Source organism: Physeter macrocephalus, chromosome 18, assembly GCF_002837175.3.
Source record: "Physeter macrocephalus isolate SW-GA chromosome 18, ASM283717v5, whole genome shotgun sequence".
Taxonomy (NCBI): Eukaryota; Metazoa; Chordata; class Mammalia; order Artiodactyla; family Physeteridae; genus Physeter; species Physeter macrocephalus.
In genome coordinates, this window is record NC_041231.1 from 40,786,016 (window position 1) to 40,813,414 (window position 27,399).

The following is a 27,399-nucleotide window of genomic DNA, read 5'->3' on the forward strand; positions in this document are numbered from 1 at the left end:
GGAGTACTTCCCAGAACTTTTGCTGCCAGTGTCCTTGTCCTCACGGTGAGACACAGCCACCCCCTGCCTCTGCAGGAGACCCTCCAACACTAGCAGGTAGGTCTGGTTCAGTCTCCCATGGGGTCACTGCTCCTTCCCCTGTGTCCCGATGCGCACACTACTTTGTGTGTGCCCTCCAAGAGTGGAGTCTGTTTCCCCCAGTCCTGTCGAAGTCCTGCAGTCAATTCCCACTAGCCTTCAAAGTCTGATTCTCTAGGAATTCCTCCTCCTGTTGGCGGCCCCCAGGTTGGGAAGCCTGATGTGGGGTTCAGAACCTTCACTACAGTGGGTGGACTTCTGTGGTATAAGTGTTCTCCAGTCTGTGAGTCACCCACCCAGCAGTTATGGGATTTGATTTTACTGTGATTGTGCCCCTGCTACCATCTCACTGTGGCTTCTCCTTTGTCTTTTGGTGTGCGGTATCTTTTTTGGTGAGTTCCAGTGTCTTCCTGTCAATGATTGTCTAGCAGCTAGTTGTGATTCTGGTTTTCTCACAAGAGGGAGTGAGAGCACGGCCTTCTACTCCGCCATCTTGGTTCAGGGCCCACACACCAGCATACAATTATGAATAGAAATTCTTTTTAATATTTTTTATTTCTGTAAGGTTGGTTGTTTAGGAGTGTATTGTTTAATTTCCACATATATTTGCACAAATATATTACATTTTTCTATTTTATAGGTTCAACAGTGTATTATATACATGCTGGTTTTTTAAATTATAGTAAAATACACATAACTTCAAATTTAGCACTTTAACCATTTTTAAGTATTTGGTTCAGTGGCCTTAAGTATGTTTACATTATTGTGCAAACATCACCACCATCCATCTCCAGAACTTTTTGCATTTTGCAAAACTGAAACTGTACCAATTAAACAAAAACTCCCCACTTACCCTCCTACCAGCTCCTGGCAACCACCATTCTAATTTCTGTGTCTTTGAATTTAACTACTCTAAGCCTTGATACAAAGCCTAAACACAGCATCTAGAAAAAGTAAAACTCTCCTGTAAAGAAAACTTCAGGCCCAGATGGCTTTGCTGGTGAATTCTTCCAATCATCTAAGGAAGAAATAACACAAATCCTACACAAATTCTTTAGAAAACAGAAAAAGAAGGGACATTTCCCATTTCTCCCCATAAGACCAGAACAACTGTGATACCAAAACCCAAGAAGGACACTACATGAAAAAAACATGAGACCAGTTTCTCTCATGAACATCTTAATCATCTCGTATTTTGCTGAAGATTTTTGCTTCAGTGGTCATAAGGGATATTAGTCTATATTTTCCTTTTTCTATAGTGTCCCTGTTTGGCCCTAGCACCAGGGCAATGCTGGCCTCATAAATGAGCCAGGAAGTGCTCCTTCCTCATTAACTCTCTGAAGAGTTTGAGAAGGATTGGTATCAGTTCCTGTCCAAATGTTTGGCAGAATTCACCAGCAAAGGTCCAGGGCCTTTCCTTGTTAAGGAGGTTTAGATTACTGATTCAGTCTCCTTGCTAGTTATATTCAGATTTTCTATTTCTTCATGTTTCAGTTTTGATAGGTTTTATGTTTCTTGGAATTTGTCCATTTTGTCGACTTGTTGGTGTACAGTTGTTCATAGTACTTTCTTAGAATCCTTTTTATTTCTTTTTATTAGAGTGGTAGTAACATCCCAAATCCATTTCAGATTTTAGTAATTTGAGTCTTTTTTTTTCTTAGTATAGCTAAAGGTTTGTCAGTTTTGTTCATCTTTCTGAAGAACCAACTTTTGCTTTTATTGATTTTTTTCTATTTTTCTGTTCTCAATTATATTCATCTCAGCTCTAATCTTATTATTTCCTTCCTTCTCCTAGTTTTAGGTTTAATTTGTTCTTTTTTCTATTTCTTTAGGCTGAAAAGTTAGGTTGTTGACTTGAAATCTTTTTTCTTTTTTAAAAAAAATATTTATTTATTTATTTGGTTGTGTCAGGTCTTAGTTGCAGCACGGTGGGATATTCACTGCCACATGTGGGATCTTCCTTGTGGCATGCGGGATCTTTAGTTGCAGCTTGTGAACTCTTAGTTGCAACATGTGAGATCTAGTTCCCTGACCAGGGATTGAATCCAGGCCCCCTGCATTGGGAGTGCAGACTTTTAGCCACTGGACTACCAGGGAAGTCCCAAAATCTTTTTTCTTTTTTAACATAAGCATTTACAGATATAAATTACCCCCTTAGCACTGCTTTTGCTGCATCTCATAAGTTTTGGTATATTGTTCTCATTTTCATTTGTCTCTCAATATCTTAAATTTCCCTTGTGATTTCTTCTTTGGTGTATTGGAGTGTGTTATTTAATTTCCGTAAATGTGTGAATATTCTAGTTTCCTTCTGTCATTGATTTCTAACTTCATCCTGTTGTGGTCAAAGAAGATACTTTGTATGTTCTTTTTAATCTATTGAGACTTAGTTTGTGGCCTAATATATAGATCTCTTCTGGAAAATGTTTTCATGTGCACTTGAGAAGGATGTGTATCCTATTACTGTTGGGTAGAGTATTCCCTATATGTCTGTTAGATCTAGTTAGTTTTTGCATTGTTCAACTCCTCTGTTTTTGTATCTTCTGTCTGGTTGTCCTATCTGTTATTGAGAGTGTGAAGTTTCCAACTATTATTTGTAGAACTGTCTATTTTTTCCTGTAATTCTGTCAAATTTGGCGTCAAATATTTTGATGGTCTGTTATTAGGTGCATAAACGTTTATAATTATTATATCTTCCTGCCGTATTGATCCTTTTGTTAATGTATAATGTCATTGTGTCTTGTAACCTTTTTTGTCTTTGTCTGTTTTGTCTGATATTAGTATAGTCACCCCTGCTCTCTTTTGGTTACTATTTGCATGGGGTATCTTTTTCAGTCCCTTCATTTTCAATCTGTTTTGGATCTAAAGTCTCTTGTAGAAAGCATATAGTTTTTAAAATAAGTAAATAATTAATTAATTATATTTTTGGCTGCATTGGGTCTTCATTGCTATGCACGGGTGTTCTCTAGTTGTGACGAGTGGGGGCTGCTCTTCGTTGCGGTGAGTGGGCTTCTCATTGTGGTGGCTTCTCTTGTTGTGGAGCACGGGCTTTAGGCACATTGGCTTCAGTAGTGTGGCACACGGGCTCAGTAGTTGCAGCTCACAGGCTCTAAAGCCCTGGCTCAGTAGTTGTGGCACACGGGCTTTGTTGCTCCACAGCATGTGGGATCTGCCCGGACCAGGGCTCGAACCGTGTCCCCTGCATTGGCAGGCGGATTCTTAAACACTGCGCCAACAGGGAAGCCCCAGAAAGCATATAGTTTTGTTAACAATTCTGCCAATTTCTGTCTTTGTGATTGGAGAGTTTAATTCATTTACACTTAAGCAATTACTGATAAGGAGGAACTTCCATTATTTTGCTGTTTGTTTTCTATATGCTTTATAGCTTTTTCTGTCCCTAATACCCTATATTACTGCCTTCTTTTATGTTTAGTACTTCTTTTTTTTTGTAGTGAAACATTTTAATTCCCTTTTCATTTCCTTTAGTGTATATCCTATAACTATTTTCTTTGAGGTTCGCATGGAGATTACATTTAACATCCTAGTTTTAATACTCAAATCTGAATTTATACCAGGCTTAACTTAAAAAATCTGCTGCTTTAAAGCTCTGTCTTCACCCCTTTTGGTTATTGATGTCACAGAATTATATCTTTATGTATTGTGTAACCAAAAACATAAACTAGTAATTTTTTTTTAATGCATTAGTCTCTTAAATTTTGAAGAAAACAAAATGTGGAACAAACCGAAGTTACATTAGTACTAGACTAACAACTTTTTAGACTAATAATTTTTTTTTAGTGTATTAGTGTCTTAAATCATGTGGAAAATAAAAAATGGAATTACAAACCATTGTTATAATACTAGCTTTGATAATTGCCCATGTATTTACCTTTACCGAGATCTTTATTTCTGCATACAGCTTTGAGTTACTGTCTGGTATGCTTTCATATCTACCTGCATGACTTCCTTTGGTATTTCTTGCAGGGCAGGTCTAGTGGTAATAAACTTCTTCATCATTTATCTGGGACTGTCTTAAGTTCTCCCCCACCCAGTTTTATTGAGAAATAATTGATATGTAACACTGTGTTAGTTTAAGGTATACAACATAATTATTTGATATATGTATATACTTTGAAATGATTACCACAATAAGTTTAGTTAGCATCTATCATCTGTCATAAATTTTTTTTTCTTGTGATGAGAACTTTTAAGATCTACTATTAACAACTTCCAAATGTACAATAGAGTATAATTAACTATAGTTACCATGCTGTATGTTATATCCCCAAAACTCACCAGAAGTTTCTACGTTTTGACCACCTTTACCCATTTCCTTCACCCCCACTCCCCGCCTCTGGCAACCACCAGTCTGTTTTCTCTTTCTATGAGTTTGGTTTTTTTCAGATTCTGCATGTAACTGAGCTCATACAGTATTTGGCTTTCTCTTTCTGACTTATTTCACTTAGTATAATACCTTCAAGGTCCATCTATGTTGTTGCACATGGCAAGAGTTCCTTCTTTTTTCTTTCACTTTTGCAGGACATTTTTGCCAGATACAGGATTCTTGGTTGACAGTTTTTTTCACTTTGAAAATATCATCCCACTGCCTTTTGGCTTCCAAAGTTTCTGATAAGAAATCTGCTTATTATCTTACTGAGGAATCCCTTGCATGTGAAGAGTTGCTCCTTTCTTGTTGCTTTCAAGATTGCCTTTGGCATTTGACAGTTTGATTATAATGTGTCTGAATGTGAACTCTTTGTGTTCATCCTACTTGGAGTTTGTTGAGATTCTTTGATGTTTATATTCATGTCTTTCATCAAATGTGGGAAGTTTCTGGCTATTATTTCTTTAAATAATTTCACTTCCTCTTTCTGTCTTCTTCTGGGACTCCCACAATACCTATGTTAGTCCCTTTAAATCCCTTGGAAGTTGCTTCTGCTGAAGGCTATGGTGTTTGTAACAATGTCAATGAGCGTTGCAGCAGTGGTTGCCTGCCTCTGTGTCTGCCCCTCTGTGATGAGAAGCAGCAACCAGCTGTCAGTACAGAGATCCCTCATACTTGGAAGACAAGATTCTTATTGCCTACCCTGGCTCCTACAAGCTATCTACAGGCTGCTCCAGGAATGTTGGACAGCTACCTGCCTCTGGGTGGCGCCGGGGTGGGGAGGGTGGGGTGGTGCTAAGAGCTGAAATTGACTGGAATTAACCAAAGTTTACCATCCAAGCCTTCCCCTGAATGTTTCAAGCCTTTAATAGACTCCAGAGTTCCAAAATAGTTACATCTGGCAGATTCTGCCAGTGGAATTTTTGTCCATGTGAGGAGATAGATTCCTGGTGCTTCTTACTCCTCCACCATCTTCTATACATATTCTATTATACAATTGCTTTTAAAATCAGTTCAGAGGAGAAAAGGAGAAGCAATTTGTATTTACATTGTTTTTATTTACATAATTACCTTCATCAGTGCTTTTCCTGTTTTCATGTAAATTGGAATTATTGCCTGGGGTCTCTTGCTTTCAGCCTGATGAGCTTCCTTTAGTAGTTCTTGCAAGGCAAGTCTGCTAGTCACAAATTCTGTTTTTGTTTATCTGGGAATATCTTTATTTTGACTTCATTTTTGAAAGATAGCCTTACTGGATATGCAATTCTTAGTTGACAGTTTTTTCTTTGAGTACTTTGAATATGTTATCCCTCTGCCTTCTGGCCTTCATTGTTTATGGTAAGTCAGCTGTTAATGTTATTGGGGTTCTCTTGTAAGTACTGAGTCATTTTTCTCTTGCTGCTTTCCAGATTTTCTCCTTGCCTTTGGCTTTCAACACTTTTACTTTGTTGTTGGAATATTGCTTTTTATTATTTTTTTAATTTTATTTTTTCTTATTGAGATAACATTGGTTTATAACATTATATAAGTTGCATGTGTACAACCGTACCTTTTGACTTCTGTATACATTACAGCATCAGGACTTTTACTTTAATGTGTCCATGTGTGGATCTCTTTGAGATGATCCTGCTTAGAGTTCATTGAGATTCCTGGACGTGTAGATTGTTTTTTTTTAAATTTGGGAAATTTTCAGCCAGTATTCTTCAAATATATTTTCTGCTCCTTTTCTCTCTCCTCTTCTTCTGGTACTCCCATTATACATGTGCTGTTGTGCTTAATGGTGTCTTACATCTCTCTGAAACTGTTCATTTTCTCTTCTCTCTGTTCTTTGGATTGCATAATCTCTGTTTTTTTTTTTTTTGTTTGTTTGTTTGTTTTGCCTCTCCCGCTGTGGAGCACAGGCTCCGGACATGCAGGCCCAGCGGCCATGGCTCACAGGCCCAGCCGCTCTGCGGCATGTGGGATCCTCCTGGACCGGGGCACGAACCCATGTCCCCTGCATCGGCAGGCGGACTCTCAACCACTGCACCACCAGGGAAGCCCGCATAATCTCTGTTGATCTATCTCCAAGCTCACTTATTCTCTTTGCCAGTTCAAATATATTATTTAGCCTCCCAGGTGAATTTTTTCATTTGTTATTGCACTTTTTAACGCCAGAATTTCCATTTGGTTTTTTTAATGCCTTCTTTCTCTTCTCAGTATTCTCTGTTTGATGTGACATTGTCATCATACCTTTCTTTACTTCTGTAATCATGGTTTCCTTTAGTTCTGTGAACATGCTCATAATACCTACTTGGATGTTTTTGTCTGTTAAATCCAACATCTGGTTGCTCTCACAGGCAGTTTCTCTTGCCTGCTTTTATTCTAGTGTATGTGTCATACTATTATATTTCTTTACATGTCTCATAACTTTTTATTGGAAACTAGACATTTTAGATAATAAATGGTTACAAGTCTGAGTATTGACCTCCAGTGGTGGGGAGTTGTTATTGTTATTTGCTTGTTTATTTGTTTAGTGATTGGCTGGATTATATTAGTAAAGTCTATGAACCCCTTACCCTTGTCCCCACAATGTAAAGCCTCTGATGTTGCCCCAAGGGTACAGCCTTGGGTATGTTCACAGCTACCTTGGAATGACAGTGGGTTTGGCAGAGCTCTCTTTATTTAGTTATTTATTTTGGCTGCACTGGGTCTTAGTTGCAGCATGCGGGATCTTTTAGTTGCGGCATGCGGACTTCTTAGTTGCGGCATGCGAATTCTTAGTTGCGGCATGCATGCAGGATCTAGTTCCCCGACCCCAGGGATCAAACCCAGACCCCCTGCCTTGGGAGCATGGAGTTTTACCCACGGGACCACCAAGGAAGTCCCTGGCAGAGCTCTCTTGATGCTCCCTTTCCCAGACCTCACCCAGATGTTTTTTGGTTGCCAGCTGATCGCTTTTATTGTTCTCAGTAATGCCCTGGGGCTACATTGCTCCATAGGCTGATCCAATCAAAGCTGAGCTCCTTTGAAGAGGTAGTTCCCAAGCTTAGTGTCTGAGATTTGTTCTGAACCCAGGGCCCCTCCAGCTTCTTGGTTCTTTTAAAGTAGCTGGTGTACTTTAGCCTATATCCAATGCACCTAGTACTAATCTCCTCCCAGTTGCCTTTCACCACTACCTCCAGTTTTTGAGAGCACCCTTAGGCTTGAATTCTCCACACTCTGTTCCAAATGAAGTCAGTTCATTAAAGACTTGGTGCTTATTTTATGTCTTGCTTCTACCCCCAGGCAAAATCTGGGAGCACAGCTCGGGAGCTGGGAGTGGGAACAGTAGCTTGCTTGTCTCTGAGTGATACCCCCACTTTGGAAGCTCAGAGGGGGTGAGAAGCAGTAGCATCTGGTCTTCTTGGCATGCTTCACCCAGCATGGAAACTTCACTTTATGGTCTGGCACAAAGGTGATTGGGGTCCCCGTATTTTCAGTGGCCCTGTACCCAAGATAGAGCCTCTATACTACATGTCTGAGCTGGGCATAAAAAAGAAGCTCCCACCTCTTGGCTGCACTCTCCCAAAGCTTACTGTCACCATCAGGTATTGGGGGCAGGATGAAATATGCCGATGTCCTGCACCTCCCAGGAAGACAGCCTTCCAACTAGGAGTTGGGGGAAAGAAGTTTCTTGACTTCACCAGTGTAGTGAAGTTTTTGTCTCACTGAGCTGGAGTGGGGAGGGAGACATTTCATTTTAATTCAGTTCACTGACCCTCATTGTTCTTAGTAGCTTTACTGTTTTTAACTGAGTTTTAGTAGATTTTTTTGAAAAAAAAAAAAAAGGGTCCCTATTTGCTGTATGCCCTTATGACCATTTCCAGAGACTTTAAATGGTTGGATTTTTTTTTTTTTTAACATCTTTATTGGAGTATAATTGCTTTACAATGGTGTGTTAGTTTCTGCTTTACAACAAAGTGAATCAGTTATACATATACATATGTTCCCATATCTCTTCCCTCTTGCATCTCCCTCCCTCCTACCCTCCCTATCCCACCCCTCTAGGTGGTCACAAACCACCTAGCTGATCTCCCTGTGCCAAGCGGCTGCTTCCCACTAGCTATCCACCCTACGTTTGGTAGTGTATATACGTCCATGCCACTCTCTCACTTCGTCACAGCTTACCCTTCCGCCTCCCCATATCCTCAAGTTAAATGGTTGGTTTTTAAAGTATTTTTACCAGTTTCACTGAAGAGGGGTCTGCAGAGCTTCTCATGCTGTCATGCTGGATGTGGAACCAATTAGGATTACATTTTATTTTTATATTATTATTATTTTAAAATTTATTTATTTATTTATTTTTAACATCTTTATTGGAGTATAACTGTTTTACAATGGTGTGTTAGTTTCTGCTTTACAACAAAGTGAATCAGTTATACATATACACATGCTCCCATATCGCTTCCCTCTTGTGTCTCCCTCTAAAATTTATTTATTTCATTTATTTATTTTTGGCTGCATGGGGTCTTCATTGCTGTGCGCGGGCTTTCTCTAGTTGCAGTGAGCGGGGGCTATTCTTCGTTGTGGTGCATGGGCTTCTCATTGTGGTGGCTTCTCTTGTTGCAGAGCACGGGCTCTAGGCTCACAGTCTTCGGTAGTTGTGGCTCGCAGGCTCCAGAGTGCAGGTTCAGTAGTTGTGGCACATGGGCTTAGTTGCTCCGCGGCATGTGAGATCTTCCTGGACCAGGGCTCGAACCTGTGTCCCCTGTATTGGCAAGCGGATTCTTAACCACTGTGCCACCAGGGAAGCCCCAGGATTACATTTTAGATTTAGTTGTTATGTCTCCTTTAATCTGGAACAGTTACTGAGTCTTTGTTTTTCATGACCTTGACGTTTTTGAAGAGTATAGGCCATGTGTTTTATAAAATGCCCCTCAGATTGGGTGTGTTTGATGTTTCCTCATGAATAGATCCAGATTATGCATTTTTGGAAGGAATACCACAGAGGTGATGTTGTGTCCTTCTCAGTTCATTGTATCAGGAAGTGCATGACATCTGTTTAACATATTATTAAATGTTATTTCAATTTCAGGCATTTCTTTCAACATACATACTTTGAGTATCAAATAGTCCCTTTTTTTTTTTGATTACTAGTCAGTTTGAATTTTATGTTAATTGGTTGTATTATTTTGTAAATGCCTTTACTGAGTTATCTATGGGATTGATTTTGTTTTATCAATTCTAATACTCTTATTTTTTTTTGCCTTCAATTAATTTATTTTCTCCATTTCATGTGTATGATATGAAATGGAATGTCTAGGTTTCTGATAAGGATAACAGGTGTTTGGTGGCTTTTTTTTTTTTAATTACTTTTTATTAGAGTATAGTTGCTTTACAATCTAATATTTTAATATTGCTGTGTTTTATTGATTTTAAGATCTCTTTATACCTTAATGGTATTAATTCTTTGGCATGTAGCAAATATTTTCCTTAGTTTATTGTTTGCTCTTCAATTTCTTATAACTATTTTTTGGTATCTTGACATTTAAAATTTTTATGTAAACAGAACTATTAGTATTCTCCCATAAGGTTTCTGCTCTTGGTATCATGCTTAGAATAGCCCTTTTAAGGTTACAGAAATATTTTTTTCTACTATATACTGATTTTTTTTTTTTATGTTTCCCAAATAGGTACGTTTGCGGGAGCACATGGGTGAAAAGTATGTGACTTACAATGTGAAAGCTCGCCAGTTAAAATTTTTTGAAGATAATGTAAAATTTTGAGAATTTACCTAATCTGCTGCCAGAATGAAACTATTTTCAAAGGTTTTTGGCTTAAACAAAAACAAACAAACCTATAATAATGACTGGAGGCCATTCACCATCCTTATATTTTGTTGGGCCTTTTTTTACTAGAAAAAAATTGGACAGAGTAATATGAACAAGCTTATTACAAAAGAAAAAACCTTTGGCTATCTTATTCTCTTTATGAGGGAAAATCTGTTGTACAACGTTTATTTGGTTACTGTTTACTGAGCCTTAAACCAACTTGATATCTAGAACAATTTTTTTTAAGGTACTTATTAGCTTGAATACAGGGATATAACATACTGGATTGGAAGTTTTATATTATACTAGAGTGACGAAAGCAATAGGAGAAATAAATGACATATATCCAGTGATACTACTTTTTTTGTTTTTTTTGCGGTACGCGGGCCTCTCACTGTTATGGCCTCTCCCGTTGTGGAGCACAGGCTCCGGATGCGCAGGCTCAGCGGCCATGGCTCACGGGCCCAGCCGCTCCACGGCATGTGGGATCTTCCCGGACCAGGGCACGTACCCGTGTCCCCTGCATCGGCAGGTGGACTCTCAGCCACTGCGCCACCAGGGAAGCCGAAGTGACACTACTTTTTACTGTTAATAACCTTAAGTAGAAATTGATAAATTATTTTTTTTATAATTCTGGGAGTAGATTTAAAGATATGGCATTATATATAGTACTTGAGCATTGAATTCCTTTTTTTGCATATTGATGGATGTTTAACATTTTATTTCCATTTAATATGGACCTCATTCAGGGTATACAAGAATTGAAACTAGGAGTTATTTTGGGCTAGTAAATCAGTATGTTTTTACATACTGGATTTTTTTTTCTTTTTAAGATTTATTTTTCCATCAGCAAAAACATTCCTTAAACGCTAATTCCTTTTCTAATTCAGCAGTTTTTAAGTAAAGTCCAGATCCTTTTAGTTATGTTGGACATATTTGTCTCCTGAAATTTGTCTTCTTATACATCAAGATATTGTCTTCCCATGTTTTAAATGTATAACTGTATTTCACATATTTTATTAGTTGTTTAATAAGGGGCAATACCCATCTAGCAAATAGTTTTTATAAAATAAAAGTTTTGATTAGTAAATTTTAACTTCTGCATTTGAGGGACTCTAAACATGAATATGACTCAAGAAATATTTTCATTTTTTACAGTTAAAAATATGTCTTACCTTTTATGAAAATTATACACAAACATAAAATAATAAAATGTTCCCTTTCTAGTCCACATAAAAGACTTTTATTTAGTTTTTACTGTGTGCCAGGTGCTAGGCCCGGGTTCATGGCCTAATTTCTGAAATTTCTTTATTTTGAAGGGTTTTTAACAGCTCAGCTCTAAAACCATCTAGTCCTAGTGCTCAGCTGAGGACAAATTTTTGGCAAACCGTTGGTCTTCCTGAGCTATTTACCATTTCTTGCATGTTTTAGAAATCCACATCTTTCTGCAAAGTCATCAGTTCTACTAAAGTTTTCTAACTTACTGGTATAAAGTTATACATATTATTTTCTTAGAATAAAAAAAATCTCCTCCATCCCTTTTTAATTACCATTCTGTATATTTCTGTTTAAACATTCATTCAGTTTTTAACCTACTGTTCTTTGGTTATTTTGTGGTGCTTTTTTCTTGGGTGCTTAATCATTTTTCAGCTTTCTTATTTAATTATAAAACACATTTTTAAAACTATAAATTTCCCTCTCAATGTATCTTTGGCCACATTTGACACTTTTTTTTTTTTTGAGGTTAGTTTCTAAATAGTAATTCTCGTTTTGATTTTCTCTTTTATTTTTTCTCATTTACTGAATATTCTTATTTTTTTAACATCTTTATTGGAGTATAATTGCTTTACAATGGTGTGTTAGTTTCTGCTTTATAACAAAGTGAATCAGTTACACATATACATATATCCCTGTATCTCCTCCTTCTTGAGTCTCCCTCCCATCCTCCCTATCCCACCCCTCTAGGTGATCACAAACCACTGAACTGATCTCCCTGTGCTATGTGGCTACTTCCCACTAGCTATCTATTTTACATTCAGTATTGTATATATGTCCATGCCACTCTCTCACTTCGTCCCAGCTTACCCTCCCCCCTCCCCGTGTCCTCAAGTCCATTCTCTACGTCTGCATCTTTATTCCTGTCCTGCCCCTCGGATTTTCAGAACCTTTTTTTTAAATTTTATTCCATGATTTTTTCTTTTAAACGTTTCTAAATTTCCATATATTTAGAAGGCCAAGGAAATTCTGTCTCCTTGCTCCAGCTACACTGCAGTGTTGTTACTGAATAATGACCTGTACAACCCCTATTTCTTGGAGTCGTTTTTCCCTGTAGTTCAGTACATGATCCATCACTGGAATGGCCCTATGTGCATTCAGTGAAGGTGAATTCTCATGCATAGGCAGAATCACTTCTCTACTAAATATTGGAAATGTTCTACATCTGCACTGATGAGCCCTTGCAGTGGAACTCAATTTTTAATTAAACTTAGACACACATGACTAGTAGCACCATATTGGGCAGCACAGCTCTGTATCATTCATTCAGTAAATACTGAGTACCTATAATGTGTCATGTACTGTTGTAGGTACTAGGCAAATAGCACTGAGCACGAGGTTCTTGTTCCCATGGAGCTTATATTCTAGGGAGGACAATTAACAAATATATACTGAGATATATTAAATGCCATGGAAGTAGACACAGAATGATGGGGCATACCCATACTTTCACAGGGTAGTAGGAAATGCTTCTTTACAGTGACAGCTGAATGTTACCTAACCTGAATGAGAGGACAAGTCATGTATATCCGAGGGAAGATGTTCCAGGTATGTGGAACAGGTGCAAAAGTCTTCATATTAATTGCCTTGATCTATCAAAATCTGAAAGGTAGAGTGTTGGTCTCCTACCAAGAGTGTAGCTTTGCCAAATTCCAATATATGTAATAATCTTTGCTTTATACGTTTAACATCTTATTCAATGCATGATTCATAAGTGACATCTTACAGCTATGAAATGTCCCTCTTTGCCCCATTTAATGCTTTCTGATATTAAATATTTCTTTTTCACTATTACCACTCCTTTTTGGTTGCATCTGCCTAATATATCCTTGCTCCTGTTTTCAACCTTGGGGTGTCATTTTGAGAACATGAGGTGATGTGATTTTTAACCCTATTGGGAGCTCTTAACTTTATAATCACATTTATTATACTTATTAATATGCTTGTTCTTGTTTCTGCCATCTTTTTTCTTCCCCTTTTTTAGAATCCTTTCCTGACTTTTGCTATATTAAGGTCTTTGCTCCCTTTTTTTTAAACTTATAGTTTGGAAGTCCTGTATCCTGGTATTGAGAAACAGAATATTACCTGTAATAACGCTTCCACTCCCATCCCTCCCACAAGGCCTTTAGAACATTTTTCTCTTCGGCCCTCTGGAAAATTTTAAAGGAATTTACAGTTTTATGGGTTTCCACTTTGAACCACCTTAGGTAAAGCCTGGATTAAATGTTTTCTGCTCGGCAATAGCCTTATTTTAGTGGTACCAAGATACTACTTTACCACAAATTTACATTTGTGGTAAATTTCATAGCTGTAAGATATCACATATGAATCATGCATTGAATAAGACGTTAAATGTATAAAGCAAAGGTTTTTTTATAGGTGCTTGCTGTTGTTAAAAAAAAAGTATGTTAGGAACTTGTAGCTTCAGAAAATAGAAATGGTTCTTACACTTTCAGAACCACAGACTTCTAACTTTAGCTTTTACTAGTAGTCATGCTTGCAGAACAATAAACAAAAGACTCTTTAGACATTGAGTTGCACTGTGAGTTTTATTTGAAAACACTACAACAGCCTGATGACTCATAATGAATTATAAAACTTTGATAGTTAATTTGTACTATCATTTATGAGGCTTTTATTCTTCATTATTTTGTAGACCTGAAAGAAACTTTGCATACTTGTGTTTTCTGTTCTCCATTTCAGAGAAAGATTGTGAAGAGAAGGTCTAAAATATTTATAAATCAAAACCCAACAGAGAAGTGAAATATAGAGAACAAAATCTGGACACAGCTGAGCATAGGTGTTTTTAGCTCGTGTTTTGGATATGAAAGCAATTTAGCTCATGTCACACGAAACAAAAGCAGGTGCAGTAGTAAAGCTCAATCATGAAAACCCCTATCAATTATTTTTAGCATGCCTCTTAATTTTTCTTTCCCCTGGTTTCTTGTCTTCTGTGCCTGAGTCTTGAACAGGTAACCACTTGAGGGGGTGCCGGCGATAAATGGGCCACGGAGGAAGTGTCAGCTGGGTCAGAACAGAGAAAATACATCAATTATGGCCATTAAAAGTTTAAAAGAGCATTATGTATAATGCCTGGTTCCCAAATGACTCCTATGCTAAAGGTAAAAAAAAATGAAACTAACATTCCTATGAAAACTGTGTGCACCACCCAAACAAGATACTGTGAGAACAAGCCTCATTGTTTACGCATGGCTTTAAGAGCTAAAAGAAAGGTGAGGAGGGAGCAATATGAAGACCGTAAGGTCTTAAGGTCTAGTTTGACTTTAAGATTACTGCTTGGATCGCCTGCCAAAAGAAATGAGCTTTATGTAACTTAACCTCATTTGATGCTATTTGGCATTTACTTTTCCAGTGATAGCAAGGGAAGGATGAGGGAAACGATGGTGCCGGTTCTCACTACTAGGGCCAACCAAAACAATCCAATTCAGAACACCTAAGTTGCCACTAACATCCAAGCACCCATAAATTTCTTACCAAACACGAAAAAGCAAATCCCGCCATAACTATATAGACAGTCCACCCGAACTGTTCAGCCACGTACCCGTAGATAAATCCAACTATCTAGAGACAAAGAAAGTATATTAAATACTGTCAAGCTGGGGGAGGGGGGGGGAGAGAAGATTATGCAAAACCAATACTTACTGCAGAAAAAAGAATAATTCCCTGAAACATCTGTTCAGCTAGCTTCTGGCCCTTGTAATCCTAGAGGTGAAGGAGAGCAAAGCAGGAATTGGTTCCACCACTGAAGAGATACATTCCTGCCCTGGCCTCACAGCTTTGGCACAGGGCGATCCCAATATATGGGACTTCGCCAAGAACTTAAGCAAGGAATGACATTCTGGGTTTCCCGGGGTAATGAAAGCAAACTCACGGAACCCGGGCTGGGGCATCCTCGCGGGGGAAGAGAGAAGGGGACCCAGGAGATTCATTTCGGGGAAGAAAGTAGCCATCCGGGGTAGGAACCGCGCTGCACCGGGTGGGTCTCGGACAAGGGTTGCGGAGCTGCCGGGCTCGCGAGCGGCGTGTAGGAATCTTGGGGCCGAGGCGGGCAGCGCCCTCACCATTTGCGTGGGCAGGGAGCTCAGATACTCCAACATGACTGGCTCAGGAGGCGGGCGGCGGAGCGAAGGCGACCAGGACACAGGGACAGTAGGGGCCGGGGTCAGCTCCTGCGTACAGCTCTGCAGGCCTGTCGAGCCGAGGGTCGCGATGGCCGCGGCCCCGGAACCGGATGTCTCCCACAAACCCAGTCGGCCCGAGGCCCCTCCCCGTGCCCTCGCTAGGCGACCCGCGCTTTCGGAGCTGGCTGTAGGCCGGCGCCCTCTCCGCAAGGGCCGAGATGCTGACGGTGGCGGCCGAGCCGAGGCATCACGTGCCCGTTAAGGGTTCGCCGTCAGTGCTGTTGGGTGCCGAGGGCCGCGGTCCAGGTCCCCCAAACTGCCCTTGGCTGTGCTTTCGCGGCTTATCGGCGGCCTGCGCGCGCCCCGTCTCCATGGCGACGGACATTTCTCGGCGAGGACCCCAGCGGTGGGGCTGCCCGGCGGCGCCTGCTTTGCGCGACGGTCTTGCGGACCGAGCGGCTAACGGCGGGGGGCTGCGGGACTGCGCGGCGGCCGCGGAGCTAGCGGGCAGGCGGGCTCGGTCCGGAGTTCAGGGGACGCGGGCGGCCCGGCGGCGGGCTGGGCCCCGGGGCCTGCGGCGGGGGCGCTGAGCTGGCGGGGCGGGCCGGGGCGTGGGCAGCGGCCCCTCCTCCTCGGGCTGCAGGTAAGAGCGGCCGTGGGGAGCGTCCGAGGGAAAGGGCTGGCCTCGGCGCCGCGGGGGTGGGGGGAACCCCCGGAGCGTCACCCATTGCGAAACACCCCTAAACGTTATTGACTTCCAGAATTTAGAGGGGAGTATCCCAGAACCCATCATCCAGAGAAAGGGAATGCTCTCGGAGAGGGACGGGTCCTGGCCCGCCCCTTCGCACCAGTGGGAGAGAACTCCCACCCGGGGAGTCTCCAGTTTGTCCCTCCAGGCTGCTCGGCGGCTTCACTGGCGTCTTCACAGACTCAGGCCTCCCGAAAGAGGCCAGCAAAGGATTCGCACTGCCTCTCAAGGCCGGCGTCTATCTCAGAGGCTTAGGCCCTGCCCCGATACTCTGAGCAAGGTGGAAGACCGACATTTCGGGGAGAAACTGTTCTGGGAAACCTGAGCCTGTGGCTCCCAACTGGCTCTCTGGCCTCTGTGCTGTGTTGCGCCTCAGGGTCACAGGCGGTGGGATTCTAGGCACTCCAGGGCAGGCGGTGTGCGGCTGCCGCCCTCATGCAGTCAGCAAACATTCCCGGCAGCTTTTTGGGGGCCATGAATTGGGCCAAAGACATGGCCGTGACCAACACCAGGCCCTTACCTTCCTAGAGCCCAAAGTGTGTCAAGGGAGACAGCCACGTAACCCCACAAATATAAGCCGGATTTACTCTGGGGTAGCGAAGCCAGGGAGATGTGAGAGCTCAGGGGAGATGCAGCTGAATGTGAGGTTTGGGGGAGGCTCCCTTGACTCCTGAAAGCCAAGTAGGAGCTAGACAGAGAAGAGGTAAGAAAGTGGTTGTATATCCTTAGTTGCCTTTTCCACCTTTCAGTCTGGCAGAGATTAAATAGACTTTCCTTTGTATGCAGAAATAGATGTATCCCTCTGTGTTATCCCTCTTTAAATGCACTTCACAGGGTGGCAGTTGCTGCAGAGACTTTATGGTATTCGAGCTGCAGCTGAATGTGAGGTTTGGGGGAGGCTCCCTTGACTCCTGAAAGCCAAGTAGGAGCTAGACAGAGAAGAGGTAGAGAAAGTGGATGTATATCCTTAGTGCCTTTTCCACCTTTCAGTCTGGCAGAGATTAAATAGACTTTCCTTTGTATGCAGAAATAGATGTATCCCTCTGTGTTATCCCTCTTTAAATGCACTTCACAGGGTGGCAGTTGCTGCAGAGACTTTATGGTATTCGAGCTATAAAGATAATCATGGGAAAAGGAGATTGCGTGTTAGGTTCAATTTCAGAGAGATCTCCATTGGAATCCATGTCTTTCCTTGTGTTTGAATTTGTTTTCATGATTATTATCAAAGATCGTGTTCCCTTTCAGAGCTGAGAACCAGCCTTGCTCCTGGATTAACAAGACCGTTCAACAAATATCACATACCTATTACCATTTGCCAGACATGGTTTTAGATGGCAAGGATACACGAGTAAACACTTTTCACTGGAGTCACTGTTCTCATAGAGCAGGGAAGACACAAATAAAGAAACAAATCAAATAAATGAGATAATTTCATAATTGAAGAGGGGGAGTGGTGAACTTTCTTGATGGCCTCTGAGGGGATGGGTAAGAGGACAGAAAGATGACCTTGGTCTTTTGTGACCTCGACAAAGCCACTTTGAATGGAGAAGTAGGGCCATAAGTCTGGTTGAAGTAGGATAGAGGACAAGAGGAGAGAAAGTGGAGCTGGAAACTTTAAATCCTTTCAAGCTTTTAGAGTGAGAGTGAACAGAGAAATGGGTCTGTGGGTCTGCTGGGATATGGGAAGTGGTGTCTTTTTTATTTTTATTTTTTAATTAACTGGAAGATACCAGAGCATGATAATTAATGCTGCTAAGTGTGTGATCTGGCAGAGAGGGAAAGAGTTTGCTGATGCTGCACCAAGGAAACAATTATAGGATAGGTTGCAGAGCATGAGTGGAATGGCCTTCCTTGGGAATATATAGCAGTAGAAAGAAAAGCAGAAAAGGCCACTGAGATGTGGGTACTATTGCAGGTAGCTAGCAAGTTAAAAAACAAAGTGTTCTTGCCCCGTAAGGTTTCTTCACCCATATTTCTGGGAATGCCTGCTATGTGTGTGTGTATTGTGAATGACTTGGGAATGTGAAGGTCTTATAATTTCTAAACAAAATACTACTTTTCATAGTGAACAATTGAATATTACTGATCAAATTGTACACAGTTGTGTACTCTTGCAAAAATACAGCCTATATTGCACATCCGGGATGTACATACAGTTTTGTTTTGAGAATTCTTTCCAACCAGATCAGTGAATTCCATTACCAGGAATTGCACCAGGCAAGGAAATATGGATCAGACACACTCCATAATAATCGGCATTTTGCATGTAGATAACTGTGGAAGAGTTTTAGGAGTAGGTGGTTTCTGCCATGCGAATCTACTTAAGTACATCAAATACCTGCTCGGATTGTGTTTTTCTTGTTTAGCTAGCTGGAATAGCACAAATACTTGTGCCTCTCAATTAACATACCACCTGTAAGTAATTGTTAGTGGACATTGTTGAGCTAAACCATTGGCCCTTATACCATTAACTAAATGAGATTTATTAAAGTGAGATAGTTTTCTCCAGTCTTGGTGGAAGTTGGCTCCAAGCAGGCAGATGTTAGAACTCTGTCTGAGCAGCCCCCAGTCTGCCACCTTCTATAGGTAAGGCTCAGTCCTCATGAGGAGATAGAGACACATGGCTCAGGGTGTATAACGATGTGTAGTCTTTAGAGAGTAAGCTTGTTGGTATAATATACTTTACATATACTGTTCTAGAAATGAGAGTGAGCGAGAAAGAATGTGTGTGTGTGTGTGTGTGTGTGTGTGTGTGTATTTTAGATTGTTCTTTGGGAGTCTGAATTATGTTCTCCCAAATTTGTAATCTGGCCTGTGATTCCAGTTTTTTAAACAGCCCTTCAATATATTTCTCTTCTTTTCAAAGGCCTTGAGAAATTAAGTGCCTGATAGGCACACACTTCACTTAAGATGAAATTAATTCAAACTAACTTTGATTTTAGATATATGCTATATTTGAAAGTGCTTTGTAAAATTAATAGCCTTTATGTAAATGTTAGGTACTCCCATGGGGGAAGATGAAGTAGAAAAGGGTGAAGTTCTCAAATGTAGGATCAGGTTATATCCAGGTTGTATAAAATGTTTTTAATGAAACATTACCCAAAGATTGTTGTAGAAACCTAATTGTTTAATTTAGCCCCACTTAACAGTCTTGTTTCCATTGAATTATTTGTTTTGAAAAAGTGAAGGCTTCAGATGAGCTGGGGAGCACAAACCACTGGCAGAGTGACAGTATTAGACACCACTTTCTTAAGAGATGGGTAGTTAACCAACAGATAGGAAGCCCCCAGAAGAAGCTAATTTTTTCTTTTAGCAGGTTTTTAATTTTTGAGACTAGAGCTCTAAACTTTTGATAGCAAGATTGGATTTTGTGAATTTTTGTAATTTTGTTTCTCTGCTATAGGTTTTGTTTTCTTTTTTATAGATTTATTTATTTTTGGCTGCGTTGGGTCTTTGTTGCTGCACGTGGGCTTTCTCTAGTTGCGGTGAGCGGGGGTTACTCTTTGTTGCGGTGCACGGGCTTCTCATTGCGGTGGCTTCTCTTGTTGCGGAGCACGGGCTCTAGGCGTGCGGTCTTCAGTAGTTGTGGCTCGCGGGCTCTAGAGCACAGGCTCAGTAGTTGCGGCGCACAGGCTTAGTTGCTCAAAGGCATGTGGGATCTTCCTGGACCAGGGCCCGAACCCGTGTCCCCTGCACTGGCAGGCAACCAGGGCTCGAACCCGTGTCCCCTGCACTGGCAGGCAGATTCTTAACCACTGTGCTACCAGGGAAGTCCCTCTGCTATAGTTTTAAATGAATTTGGGAACTGTTCTTTTTTCTCTTTTCTTTAATTCCAGTTAAAGATGAATGGAATACAGCTTGGAACAGGGATGTTTGTACCAACGAGGCTGACCTTGGTTTACTTGATCATAGACAACTGAAGTCCATGTCTAATTAGGAATTTTAAGTAGAAATTCATTCAGAAAACATTTCCATAGTGGTTAGACTGCAGGTATTCCTCCTGGTAGAATTTCTTTTACTTTTCATCTAGTGGCATATGGTATACAAGGCTATAAGTTAACTGGAAGTATTTTATTATTATGACTACCGTAAAAAATTCAGATCCCAAATTGGGTTCTTGGAAACTTAATTCAAAACGAGTTTCTGGCAGAAAATACCATACGCATTTCTTGTTTCTACCTGAGTAAAAGTGTGTAGGCGGGACTTCTCTGGCGGCACAGTGGTTAAGAATCCACCTGCCAATTCAGGGGACAAGGGTTCGAGCCCTGGTCCGGGAAGATCCCACATGCCACGGAGCAACTAAGCGTGTGCACCACAACTACTGAGCCTGTGCTCTAGACCCCGTGAGCCACAACTACTGAGCCCGTGTGCCACAACTACTAAAGCCCGTGCTCCAAAACAAGAGAAGCCACTGCAATGAGAAGCCCGTGCACTGCAACAAAGAGTAGCCCCCACTCGTCACAACCAGAGAAAGCCCACGCACAGCAACGAAGACCCAACGCAGCCAAAAATAAAAATTAAAAAAATTAAAAAAAAAATCCCAAACCATAAACCCACATAACAGAGGTTTGGAACTTGAGTTGATATGAACTATGTAACATACAAAATCCTGACCTCAAATTTAGTTTAAAGTATTTTCTGGTTGATAACTCTCCAAGTGCCTAGCAGAAGCAATTTTTTTTTCTGAAGGACTATACTGTACAAATGCCTTAAAGAATATTCCCAGATAAAAGGTACAAGACACAGCAGCTAACAAACTCACTAGACACAGGAAGGAAGGAAAAAACCTCAGGGGACAAGGGTTCGAGCCCTGGTCCAGGAAGATTTCCCATGCTGCAGAGCAACTAAGCCTGTGCGCCAAAACTACTGAGCCTGCGCTCTAAAGCCCGCATGCCTAGAGCCCATGCTCCACAACAAGACAAGCCACCACAATGAGAAGCCTGTGCAACGCAACGAAGAGTAGCCCGGCTCGCCACAGCTAGAGAAAGCCCGCCTGCAGCCAGAAAAAAAAAAAAAAAGCGTGTAGGCATTTTGATGGCCATTCTAATGTACCTACTGACTTTGGGGGCTTGTTTTTGTTTTGTAGGGTTAATAACTAATATTTATATAAGACAGAAGAGAAAGATGTCATTCCGTAAAGGTATGTCCTTTCTATAGTTCTGTTGTTTTATACCTGGTCAAAAGGTGAAGAGATGTAACATGGCATTCTCCTCTGTTTCAGTAAACATTATCATCCTGGTCCTGGCTGTTGCTCTCTTCTTACTGGTTTTGCACCATAACTTCCTCGGCCTGAGCAGTTTGCTGAGGAATGAGGTTTCAGGTATGGGAACCCTGACTAATGCCTTGGCATGTGTTGAGGACCTGGAATTCCGTGTGTCCCACATTCTAAGTTACATCACTAGATTCAAGGAAAAGGCGGCTTTCTTCTTGGCCTTATAGAAGCTACTAAAGACTCTGAGAAAGGCAGGTGGCACTCATTCTGCTCTTGCAGCCTGTCCCCTTCTCCTTGCCGGGCAGTTGTTTGCTGAGGGTTTGATCTCACAGAAGATTCCTTTTTACCAAATCAGAGGCCTTGGAGAAAGGAGCCACTGTGGGCTATTATCTACAGACATTTCAGTAGGGCAGGGCTTCAGAACGTGGGGACAGGTGAGTGTTGCTGGTGTTTGATGCCTCCTCTGTTCACTAGAGAGTCAGTCTGGTTACTTTCCTTTACCTGTTACTCTGTTTTAACACATGAAACCATATCAGCAGGTCTTTAGTAGTAAAACAAAACCAGAGTCCTGTCAACTGATTTAAAAGACCACTATTGTATAATTCCGCTGCCAGTTATTTTAGATTAGTTGTTCATACTGCTCTGCCTTGGTATTGAGGGATGTTTGAGGCTTCAGAGTGTTTGTCAAAAATCATTTTTGGATTGTCACCCACCGTACTTGACCAGAGCAAGAAAAGACTAATAGCTTTCCCTTAACTTTGACTGAGTGCTCTGATAGCATGTTTTTATAATAGTGTATATATGTGTGTGTATTTTTATATATACATATATATTTACATAAAGTAATGCATGCTTCTGGTGGGAACATATATAAAAAAGAAAATAGCATTCAAGCTCCATGAGGACAGTTGTGGCTGGTACATAGGAGGTGCTTACTAAATATTCATTGAATAAATGATTTCACTGCCTAGAGATAATTACTAAAATTTTGTGTTAGTACCTTCCAGGGTTTTTTTCTCTGTATTTTTTTCTATACAGTTGAGATTGTATATAAACTACACATGACATGGTTTTTTACATAATTATATCCTAAGCACGTCACCATGACAGAACTCTTCATATGTAAATTTAATGTCACATAGTTTACATTTTGCCATAGGAAGAAGTCTTTTGGTACAATGACTTTCAGATTTTTTTGATGGCAACCCCACAATAATAAATGTGTTACATACAGCACACACATACATGTATTTATTGTCTATCTGCCCTACACAATGGTAAAAGATTTGACCATCTTATTCATGGCTGTAACCCCAGTGCCTAGATATTGCCTGGCACATAGTAGGCGCTCAGTGTTCAATGCATGATGAATGAGTAAATGAACGAACATATTATAAAAAGCAAGGTTTACAAAACAATACTTGCAGTTGCTGTATGTGATGCATTCTGATATTTTCTAAGTCACTGTTCTATTCCAATTCAGGAACTGTTTTCCTACTCATGTTCTGATTGCGATCCACTTATATTGATTTCATGTCTACTTGTGGGATGCAGTTCACAGTTTGAAAAACAACTGTTTTTTAGTCTGTTTCTAGGTTTTTCACAATTGTAAATAGAATTGTGACTTCTGGTTACCTCTCAGATGTTGTCCTTAAGAGACACAAGGGGAATTACTGGGTCAAAGGCCATGTACCTGTTTAAGGCTCTTGATACAAATTGCCCAAATACAATCTAAAAAGATTGTTGTATTCCTACCAGTAATGTATCAGAATTGTCTGCCTATTTTTTAAAAAGTGCTTTTCCAAAGGCCTGGTTACATACAGGAAAACACAATTTCTGGGCTATATGCTTCACATTACAATGAGACGGAATGAGGTATAAGTATCATAATTCTCAGCTTACCTCTTTTCATGTCTTGGGCTCTGTTATCAAAAGCTCTTGAGATTGTGTTTGTATCACAGTACCTTCTTTGTGTGTGTTCTTTGCAGATTCAGGAATTGTGGGGCTTCAGCCTGTAGACTTTGTCCCAAATGCTCCCCAGCATGCGGTAGACGGGAGACAAGAGGAGATTCCTGTGGTCATTGCTGCATCTGAAGATAGGCTTGGGGGGGCCATTGCAGCCATAAACAGCATTCAGCACAACACTCGCTCCAATGTGATTTTCTACATTGTTACACTCAACGGTACAGCAGACCATCTCCGGTGAGCTTGGCTTGCCTGATGATCCTGCTTCTAGGGGATGCTCTAAGAGCAGGCCAGCTGCCAATCCAGTAATATTTTTTTCAATGTTTACATTTTTCCTATATAATTATTATACCACATGTAAACTGCAGTTTTTCCATGTGATTGTACCATAAACATGTCTCCATGATAGCAAAAACATGTAAGAAAACTGTGCCAAGATGTAAATCAACTGCATTACTATGCATAGTTAAGTGGCTATTTGTAAGACTTTCTCAGTGAAGGAAGCAAGGTGTTGATTTACATTCTCTTACAAGTTCCTTATTTCAAGAACATGCTCTTGAGTAGTTCTGGTCTAGAGTGGGAAGGGACATGGGAGCAATGGCAAGGTAGTATGGTGAAGTGAGCATAGACACTGATCCACATTTTAGCCCATAGTAGGGAACATTACCTAACCCTTTGGAACCCATTTACTTATCTGTAAGTATGGGGTATAAATATCCAGCTCAGAGGATTGTTGTGTCAAGTAAATGAAAACATATATGAAAACACCTACCACATAAGAATCGCTCAGTAAATGGTCCTTACTATTGTAACTGTTGTGATGAACAGAAACTCAATCTGATGGATAGTCTTAACTGTGTTTTGAAAGATGCTTTGAATTAAGGTTTACAAAGTTTATTCCAAGAAACATTTTATCTAACAGGTTAATAGTGGTCAAAGTTCTAAAACATGTCTTTTCTTGTACCTTTCTCCATGGTTGTTCATGAAAGTTATGAATTATTTTTCCATATTTTAAAAACTCAAGAAATCATCTAAAATAATGTAGAAAGAAATATTGCATTAAAATAGACTACAGAAATAACATTATATTCACAAAACGATGATGTGAAATGGGCCTAGGAAAAATGTGCACTACCTCTTTAGGGAACACTGACTTTTCTTATAGGCAGTACCTTAGACTCAGGTAGAATTACTCAGCCAACACAGTGAATTAATGAATGTGTAGATTAACAGACTGATTTACTAGCTTTGTTGATAACTTAGCTTTCACTACCATCATACTTTTGACTCATTTTCTTCACTGATGTATTTGGAGGGACAAATGTTGAATGATCCATGTGGTGAAAGGATCTTCTCAATTCCATAATGAATTTTTTTTACAGCAGTTTTAGTGTCAGAAGAGTGATCAAAAGTATGAGCCTTTGGATGCACTATCACCATGGAATCTTGGTTCAGGAAGGGTCTTTAGTGGGTAAACTCACTGCAGATGAGGAAACCAAAGCTCAGAGGTGAAGGGGCTTGAAGACACCTATTTTGTCCTCAGGATTTCTCTTGCATTATGGTCTTATTGGAAAGCAGAGATATGGCTGTGGTTTGGGACATGATTACTTAAAACTGATATTCAGTGGTTTATTTTCATCAGGTCCTGGCTCAGCAGCAGTACCCTGAAAAGCATCAGGTACAAAATTGTGAATTTTGACGCTAAACTTTTGGAAGGGAAAGTAAAGGAGGATCCTGACCAGGGGGAATCCATGAAACCAGTGAGTTCCATGCATCCTTATTTTACTTGGTAGTATTATGAAATGACTAGAATACCTGGGTAACTGTGGGTACAGTATTAGTACTTCCCTGGGGACCAAACCTGGAAGTTCTGAGACCTTTGGCTATCTTCTCCTGCATGGATACCAAGAGCATTCTGGGAGTTTCTAATAAACAAAAGCACAGCCACTGACAAATCTTGTGCCAATGCCTCTTTCCTTTTCCAGTTAACCTTTGCAAGGTTCTACTTGCCAATTCTGGTTCCCAGCGCAAAGAAGGCCATATATATGGACGATGATGTAATTGTGCAAGGTACTAAAGAATGTCACCATCAGTGCTGCTCTCTGTCCAGTGTGGGCGATAGTGGTTGTCTTATTTATGATATCCTATAAAAGGCCATCCTAAGAAGTGGGAGGAATAGGGAATCTTGGGGCAACTTCCAGTATAGATCTTAAACCTTATGTTTCAGGTGATATTCTTGCCCTGTACAATACACCACTGAAGCCAGGACATGCAGCTGCATTTTCAGAAGATTGTGATTCATCCTCTACTAAAGTTGTCATCCGTGGAGCAGGGAACCAGGTAAATTACTTATTAGACCTCGTGAATAGACACGCCACTCCCTATGATTCACGTCAATGGGGAAAGGCAACAAAATCAGGGAATTTTGAATCTTTAGCTACATTTTATTCACCAATTATTTCATCCCAAAACTCAAGGCTGCTTTCCTAGATTGGTTCATGGATTAGACAACCTAATTCTCCTTGAACATCTCTGGCTTAATGTTTAGGTTCCTGTTGTCTAACTTGCAATCCCAAGTGTCACTTTTATTTGCTTTATGTAGAGCCCTTTGCTAATAATCTGAGAAGTCATAAGTAAGCAGAACAGTTATCAAATTATTGTTTGAAGCACTAAACATACTATATATCCCAATTGTGTTTTTAGTACAATTACATTGGATATCTTGACTATAAAAAGGAAAGAATTCGTAAGCTTTTCATGAAAGCCAGCACCTGCTCATTTAATCCTGGAGTTTTTGTTGCAAATTTGACAGAATGGAAAAGACAGAATATAACTAACCAGTTGGAAAAATGGATGAAACTCAATGTAGAGTAAGTATGTAACTGGCCTAGCTGTGAAAACTCTTGTTATTTCAACCCTGGTGGTCTTCACTAACAGGAATTAGTCAGGATTCTTTACTAACAAACAGCTTTCATTTGTTATCTGTCCCACCAAGAGAAGGGCTGTACAGTAGAACACTGGCTGGCAGCATCACAACACCACCTCTGCTGATCGTATTTTATCAACAGCACTCCACCATTGACCCTATGTGGAATGTTCGCCACCTTGGTAAGTAATTAACCAAGGGCCTAAGCTAATAGTGTCTAAAGGACCACCCTCAGGGATGGAATATATTGTTTCCCTTAAGTTTCCTGCAGTCTTGTGTCTGACTAGTACAGTCATTTGGCTCTTTTTTCCTAAATGTAAGGTTCCAGCGCTGGAAAACGATATTCACCCCAGTTTGTTAAGGCTGCCAAGCTACTCCACTGGAATGGGCACTTTAAGCCATGGGGAAGAACTGCTTCATATACTGATGTCTGGGAAAAATGGTATATTCCGGACCCAACAGGCAAATTCAGCCTAATCCGAAGACATGTGGAGATCTCAAATATAAAGTAAATAAATATGCTATAAGCATTTCTCAGGAAACCCTGGAAGACAGTATGTGTGGGAAGTAACACTTGCTAGGCTTCAATGCCTGTTTGCAGCAATAAAGGGACAAGGGACATTTCAGCTGGGTAAAGAGGACAAACTGCCCCATCTGGCAGTCAGCTTCCCAGACAGACTATAAATATGCCTCCATCTGCCTTACCAAGAGTTTGCTTACTGACTGACAGTGCTGAACGACCAGAGGTGAATGTACTTAGATACAGCTGGTACAGCTAGTTCAACACTGCTGCTTGGTTTTAATTTTGTGACCTGTGGCCGAATCTGTAAATAAAGTAAAAACTACATTTTTCAATAAGGTATCTGTTTTAACTTTACTTCTA

General features: G+C 40.5%; 3 protein-coding genes across 17 annotated transcripts in view; 2 read left to right on the forward strand and 1 right to left on the reverse strand.

Moving 5' to 3' along the window:
• NEK4 (NIMA related kinase 4) overlaps positions 1-14,313 on the forward strand; it is a 62,140-nt gene extending 47,827 nt beyond the window's left edge. For 6 of the 11 annotated variants that reach the window (XM_028479051.2, XM_028479052.2, XM_028479050.2 and 3 more), the window contains one exon: positions 7,724-8,727. In XM_028479051.2, coding sequence (XP_028334852.1) covers positions 7,724-7,819 — 96 coding nt within the window. In that variant the 3' untranslated portion in view covers positions 7,820-8,727. Of the gene's footprint in view, positions 1-7,723; positions 8,731-10,110; positions 10,869-12,978; positions 13,053-14,226 lie in introns of those variants that run through there. The other 5 variants (XM_028479047.2, XM_024123941.3, XM_028479045.2 and 2 more) reach the window with 4 other exon arrangements.
• On the reverse strand, positions 14,059-16,234 carry SPCS1 (signal peptidase complex subunit 1). Its single transcript, XM_007116607.4, has 4 exons — positions 15,606-16,234; positions 15,187-15,246; positions 15,019-15,105; positions 14,059-14,547 (listed from the first exon to the last, which is right to left on the reverse strand). The coding sequence occupies exons 1-4, from the start codon at positions 15,639-15,641 to the stop codon at positions 14,422-14,424; spliced, it is 309 nt and encodes a 102-aa protein (XP_007116669.2). The 5' UTR covers positions 15,642-16,234; the 3' UTR covers positions 14,059-14,421.
• On the forward strand, positions 14,536-27,371 carry GLT8D1 (glycosyltransferase 8 domain containing 1). Of its 5 annotated transcripts, none has more exons than XM_028479053.2 (10): positions 14,536-14,645; positions 21,500-21,553; positions 21,635-21,733; positions 23,614-23,827; positions 25,233-25,350; positions 25,576-25,660; positions 25,818-25,930; positions 26,294-26,460; positions 26,586-26,698; positions 26,838-27,371. In XM_028479053.2, the coding sequence occupies exons 1-10, from the start codon at positions 14,606-14,608 to the stop codon at positions 27,026-27,028; spliced, it is 1,194 nt and encodes a 397-aa protein (XP_028334854.1). In that variant the 5' UTR covers positions 14,536-14,605; the 3' UTR covers positions 27,029-27,371. The 5 variants fall into 5 exon arrangements, with proteins under 5 accessions (XP_028334854.1, XP_054935842.1, XP_023979570.1 ...); XM_024123802.2 differs by lacking the exon at positions 14,536-14,645 and adding an exon at positions 16,264-16,308; XM_055079866.1 differs by lacking the exon at positions 14,536-14,645 and adding an exon at positions 16,335-16,693.
• The last annotated feature ends 28 nt before the right edge of the window (positions 27,372-27,399 follow it).